This window comes from Phocoena phocoena, chromosome 4 (assembly GCF_963924675.1).
Source record: "Phocoena phocoena chromosome 4, mPhoPho1.1, whole genome shotgun sequence".
NCBI classification, from domain to species: Eukaryota; Metazoa; Chordata; class Mammalia; order Artiodactyla; family Phocoenidae; genus Phocoena; species Phocoena phocoena.
In genome coordinates, this window is record NC_089222.1 from 132,361,162 (window position 1) to 132,367,974 (window position 6,813).

General features: G+C 32.2%; 1 protein-coding gene across 1 annotated transcript; it reads right to left on the bottom strand.

Moving 5' to 3' along the window:
• Positions 1-912: 912 nt before the first annotated feature.
• LOC136122103 (keratin-associated protein 19-4-like) lies at positions 913-5,541 on the bottom strand. The gene is made up of 2 exons (XM_065875904.1): positions 5,502-5,541; positions 913-1,034 (listed from the first exon to the last, which is right to left on the bottom strand). Exons 1-2 carry the CDS (start codon positions 5,539-5,541, stop codon positions 913-915), a joined length of 162 nt encoding a protein of 53 aa, XP_065731976.1.
• Positions 5,542-6,813: the final 1,272 nt, after the last annotated feature.

Here is a 6,813-nt window from a genome sequence, read left to right on the forward strand (position 1 = left end):
AAAAGGACCTATATACACTACCAAATGTAAAATATGTCCTGACCAAATGTCATTCCCAAGGAATGACAGTGATTTTTAAGTTTCCCTGATGAACTGCAAAATATTTCAATGTGCTGATAATACTGAAGAACAATGTCATGTCACACCATGGCAGACCATGAGGAAAACATGATAGAGATTCACAAAAAGAAGTTCATTTTTCAGTGTATATTTAGAGAGGTTTTATTCTATCATCATGTTTTCTTATCACTGAAAGAGCTAAATAAATATCAATTTTGAACAAAACAGAAGAACATTTATTCTTCATGTTAGCTTCCCTTTAAATGTGAAAATATATAAAGTTGATATTTCAGTGCTGGTTTTAAATACCAATGTTATCTAAATAAAAGCATTGAATAAGATCTGGTTTAGTATTCAGAGAAAAAGATCTTTATTTCAACTGAGGTATGGTTTATGTGTATCTATCTAGCCATATGGGTGAGTGTAAGATCTCCTATTACCTTAGCTCTTCATGGAGTAGTTTATTTTTTTCATTGTCAATTAGGTGCAATTACAAATAATCACATTGATATTGTGAATTAAATAAAAAAATAACAGCCATGTATGCTGTCTTAACTTAGGAAAATTTATTGTAAAAGGATTAGATAAATCCCACAGTTAAGAAAGCATGAATAAGAGACAACAAGAAACATGAATGAGACAATTATGAAATGATAAATATTCCTAAAATTTTAGACACTAAATACTTTTGATCTTGGCTTGGTCCTGGGTGATCTTGTTTGGTATGGTTATTTTTGTCAGACTTAGATAATTCTTTTATGGCCTCAAATATTGGGCTCCTGGGATAGGATTTCAACAGAAGCTAGAAAATCCATATCATCCATAGAAGAATGGGTAGCGATGGCAGCCATATCAAAAGCTTCCATAACCAGAGTCATAGCCATAGCCTCTGAAGCCACAGACATAGCCCAGTCTACAGAAGCTGCCACATCCACAACCATAGCCATACCCCAGTCCACCAAAGCCACTATAGCCTTAGCTCAGGCTATGGCTATAGTATTTGCTGTAGTAGATCATGGTGTCAGGGGTGGTGAGGTTTGTTTGCTGTTCAAGACAAGATCCTAAGTGTGGATCTCAACACGTGTAGAGGGAAGCTTATATACCCTGGTTAGAGCATGTGATAAATCATGTGTCATTCTACATATTACCTGTATAGTCTTCCTGTGTGTCATTCTGCATATTACCTGTAATGTTATAACTCATTAATCTGCTGTCTCCTGACACAGAGAGAGGTCCTCATTCTCATTAAAATATTTCAGGTTACTTAGCTTCTTATTTAAGATGTTCTTGAGCCTGTTGATTTGATTTTATGGTAAGAAATGTCTGACTCTTCAAAATTTGTGCATTCCAAACTCTAAGCTGAATTGTTTATTATCAGGTATACTACACCATTTACATTTGATGGCATTTTCTTTATAATTAAACATTTCCTCTGTTCTGTCATCTCCTGAATGAATAACTCCATCTCCAACTAAATTCACAGATATTTGTTCAATTTATAGGCGTTAAATCTATATTTTTTAGAAAGCAAACTTATGGGGTGAGGACTGAAGAAAGTGCCTCTATTTAGAATATATGAAAACATTTTAAATATTTTTTAAAAAGCCATATGTTGATATTTAACATTTAACTCATAATAACCTTTATAATTTTTGGCTTTACACACCATCTTCAGAACATTTTGGTTGCAAAACATGGAACAATTAATTTCAGAAATTGAGGGCACAAAATCCAGCTTTTAGCTGGCTTATCGGAGTAGCAGTTCAATTTTCATTTCAAATCCTAAAACCTTCCTCCATAATTGGTTCTATTCAAAGTCCTACTAAAATTGCAGATTGCATCTGCGTCTATGTTTTTGCACAAGCCAGCTTATTTCTCCCTTTCTTTACCCTTCTTCAGTTATCCATATATGATCTCTATTTTCATTCTCACTTTAGCTCTCATTCTTCTTCCCTTCCTCTCAATACTCACAAGGTACAACAAGGTAAATTTTTAAAGTTGACAATATTTCCCCCTACCCCAGTCTTCCACTTGCTATTCCAATAAATGTCTTTCTTTCCACCTCTTCTTTATATTTACTGTAATATCTTTCCATTTGTTTATATGTGTGTCCTGTACCCATTCATCTTCAGGCGATTTCTTACCACTCACTACTAATCTGTTAATTGTTCATTAAGGTCTTATCTTTTTAAACATACAACAAACTCCTAGGTCCTTCTGAATGTTAAAATAGTATCTTAATATTGAAAATATCTTCAAATTTTTGAAAATGAGAACACAATGTCGAAATAACACAGAACCAAGAAATATATGTGAGGACTTTCGTCTTGGACTTCATGGAGTTCCTCTGCTAATTTCACTGAGTTATCAATGAGGTCCAAGGTTGACCCTACACTGGATTAATCTCCATGTAGCACCTGACTCTTGACTTGGGTCAGTAAAAAGTTATTTAATTTACACGGTCTTTAACATGTAGTTGAACTTTTGTAAGATTTCCAAGTGTTTTATCAAAGACTAATTTCTTCAAATGGATGTTTTCAATTCTAAACAAGAGAGTAGGGAATTAAGAATTGTTTATAGAACTAATAAATAAAGTATAAGTAAATTACATTTACTATCATGGCTACCACAATCTGTGCAACTCTCTGACTGCACCTTAGCAAGCTACCTTTTGAAGCCACAATATGACTCAGTATGCCATAATCCATTTGCCATGTGCCTTTTATCCAAATACTGTTTCATGACTTCTCATTCTGAACTAGAAAGAGTTGATAAGCTCAATTTTCATTCTCAATGAGTCCTTTTGAAGACATAGAATCACAACTAATTCAGACTGAGTTAAGGATATCACATTTTGCCCATACAACTCAGCCATATTGTGTGAGAGTGATTAATGGAGAGTCTTGTTTGTTTGCAATAAAAAGGATGCATCACCCTGAGATAGAACACTAAACAAAACGTAAATGGAAAACTTCAACAAATAAAAATCAAAATAGTTTCAAGGAATAAAATCTGAGAGTTTTGCCCAAAACCAATTCGATTCATGATCATTGGCAATAAAATATCAACACTAAAATATTATAGACTCTATAGAACAAATATTTGCCTTGTTTTTTTCCTAAGTGAAAAAAATGATCAAAATGAAAGTATCTATTGGAAAATGAGCGATATATATTTCTTTAGAGAAATATTGCTTTTATCCTTCATTGTTAGACCCTAAATAGACTGAATGATGATTTTTTTCCCCTTCATTTCACTTTTAGGAAGTTTCCTTTGAAATGTATGTTAAACAATTCTATGATAATGGATGGCAAAGAAGAAAATGTGTTTTCTTTTGAGGTAAGTAATTGTCTTTACTTATATGTAATGGAAACTTTTGTTATACATTCCATAATTTTCCTTAAAATTCAGACACAAATCAATAAAGTATGCAAATGTAGGTTACAAAAATATTATATTCTACTAGGAGTGCCACACATGCATATTTCTCATTCTAATTTTTTTTATAATTATTTTTCTTTGCAACTTTGCAACAGCTTCCTCAGGCTGTGAAGATACTGACCTATGTGAGAATAGAATAGTTTCAAATGAAATTTGGTTATATGGGTCAAAGTTCCTTTAATGGAATGACCAAAATTTAACTAGCATAACCTCTCCTATGAAAGCATAACATATGATTGGACAAGTGACCAGAACTGGCCGAGTTTTTTTTTTTTTCTATCTTCATATAGTTTAAACAAATTTAAATCTAATAAAAAGTCATGATCTTGAGAATTGAGCTTTAAAATTATTCATTCTTCATTTGCCTCGAAGCAAAACTAAATTAGAAATTGAGAAGTAGGAGATTACATACAATAAAATAAAATTGTAACAATAAAAATGTAAAAGGAAACACAATAAGAGGTAGTTAATCTAAGAGGAAATTAATCCCCATAAATTTAGCTATAAAATTATAGCTGTTCATGAAAACATGATGAGAACTTTCCAGATGGTATTCAAATTTTTAAAATATACAATGAAAAAGAATCAGCATGATGGAGCAGAACACCAGAACTCAGGCGAACTGTTTTCTGATCTTGGTTCTGACACTTGGGTTTGTGACTCTAGGCAAGCCATTTAACCATTTGCAGTTTCCCTAGTTGCACTATAGGGGGCAGCACTATACAATCTTAATGCTAGGTCCAGTTCCTATTTCTGTTGTCCTTATTAAATTTCACCAACTTAAACAACAACAATAAACTTCACTGTACATGAATTATTCATATTATTCATATTACCTGAACATGTCATTCAAATTTGAAACAATATATTTATATTGTATCATTTATATACCCAATTATGTGAAACACCAGCAATAAAATGTTTGCTTTTTGGTGTGTGTTAATTGGTTGAAATTCCACTTAAAAAGAAACAACTCTTTTGACGATTCTCATTAAGTAAAGCTGCAGAATAATATAGTTATTGGTTATAACTAGGTGTTTGCATTCATTTACAGTTGCAGAAGAATTTAATGTCATGATGGTGATGATGATAGTGAAAAAGAATATCGTTGCATGCCACAGAAAAACAGTAACAATAAAAATCTAAACCAATTTATATTTTTAATACTACATATATTTTAATTAACTAGCTTGTAACACTTTTAGTAAGATTATAAAATAACTCTTTTCATGAGAATACCAAGTGAAATAACAGCAAATAGAGAAAGATGATATATATAATCAAGAAATTCATTTAACAAATATTTTTCTTTCCTAGAAGTTTGGAGTCTACCACTGTTCTTTAATTACCATAAAAGGACAGATTTTGAAAGAAGGGATGGATTATTTACATATTTTGGACTGCATTGATAAATAAAATTGCATCAAATGTAAAACATATAAATCATTTTTATTTGTTACCATAGATATGTTACTCAAAATTGTTAAAGTTGAATTTTTTATTGTTGTTGAAATAAACTCTAAGTATTATCTGATTAAAATCAAGGAAATAAAAATTCAAGAAAGTATATTAAAATATTCCTTCAATGTTGACTAATATTTATACTGAGTTATATGTATATATAATTGAGAATAAATGAATTAAACCAAAGCTATATTTGCTGTTTCAAATTAAGAGACTTTATTAAGGAGATTGAGGAGACCTGATGTAATTATAAACGTACTAAAAGTCTTCGGCACTAATTATATTGAACAAATGGACCGAGCATAATCTTGATTGGCCCATGATTGAAATCAGATTAAGCAAGTCTACTTATGGAGCCAGATATTAGATTCATAAAGAAGAATTTTAATACAAGCTAGAGAATCCATATGCTCCACAGAAAAATGGGTAGTGATGGCAGCCATATCTGAAGCTTCCATAACCAGAGTCATATCCATAGACTCTGAAGCCATAGCCCAGTCTGTGGAAGCTGCCACATCCACAACCATATCCATAGCCATAGCCCAGGCCTCTGTAGTAGTTGCAGTAGTAGCTCATGGTGTCAGGGGCTGAAGTCTTGGTTTGCTATTGAAGGTGTGTTTCCTGTGTATGGATTTCAACACCTGCGCTGAAGTTCTTATACCCTAAGTTACAGGTGTAGTAAATCATTCAGAACTACCTCATTTTCATTCCTCAGAAGAAATTTTATGAAACTAATGTTATTGGCTACTTGTTTTGTTTAACATGCACGGAGTCATCGCCCATCATAGTAAAACTTTTAAATTAACTCTTTAGCTCAATTAGGATTCCTCTGATTAAATTGTGTCTATAATAAGAATTATTATTTTCCACTTCAAGACTGTTCTAACATAAGGACTGACATAACCTCCACCTCATTTAGGCTTTTGAGAATCTCTCCAGTCCAGTTTAGTGGCTGACAACACCGTGAAGATGACTCTCCTTTGCTGTGAAGGCTCTCTGTCTTTATTTTTCCATAATAATGACTAGCTCTTATCATTTGAGGTAATCAAGGCACTAATTATACTCCTAAATCCATGTCTCATTTGAAATTAAAATCACTTAGATGTCAAATATCTAAAAATACTGATATACAAACAAGTTCTACTTGATTGTGTGCAGTTTGAAGCCAACTTAGAACCAATCTTATTTAAAGTGTCCAGCATAGACCTATTTCTTAATTTTTAATGGACAATATTTAAAACCTTGATGCCTCCTTAAAGAAGGCATTTCCAAACCTGAGAAGAGATAGAAAGAAGAGAGAGAAAACAAAGCAAATAAATGTTCCTTTTCCCCTATATTTAAGCCTAGTCAAAACCGACAGTGCCCCAGTTAAATAAATGTTGACAATCCTTTGCAATAATAACCTCAAAAAACTCAAGAGGGCATTCTGGAAATTTAGGACTGGTTTCTGGAATCCAGGATTATGATAACATGCTGAAAATAAGTAAACGGCTCTATTGATCTTGTGCAGAAACTGGGAAGAGGAACAGAGTAGTAGACAATGTGAGCCTACAATAGTGATTTCTTTCAGAGATTAATTATGGATATCTTTAATATTACAGATCTTTTAAAAAATTTGGACACATTTTAAAAATTCATCACCATCAAAGGATGAGCAAATGAAGGAAATATTTGTTAAGGGTTTACACATAATGTTAATGGGATATTTGATATTCCACTGCCTGATATCCATGTGATTCATTTTTGAGAACCTGTTACTAAATGACTAGAAATATATTTGAAGTTCTCTGAGGTGAGATTACCACAGAGGTTCAAGATAATTATGGTGACTTAAAAAGTCACAAAATA

Excerpts from the sequence above, each read along its gene's own strand:
- LOC136122103 (XM_065875904.1), bottom strand. The coding sequence starts at position 5,541 with ATGAGCTACTACTGCAACTACTACAGAGGCCTGGGCTATG. Across the intron at positions 1,035-5,501 it reads CTACAGAGGCCTGGGCTATG|GCTATAGTGGCTTTGGTGGA; the intron begins GCTATGGATATG and ends GCCTGAGCTAAG.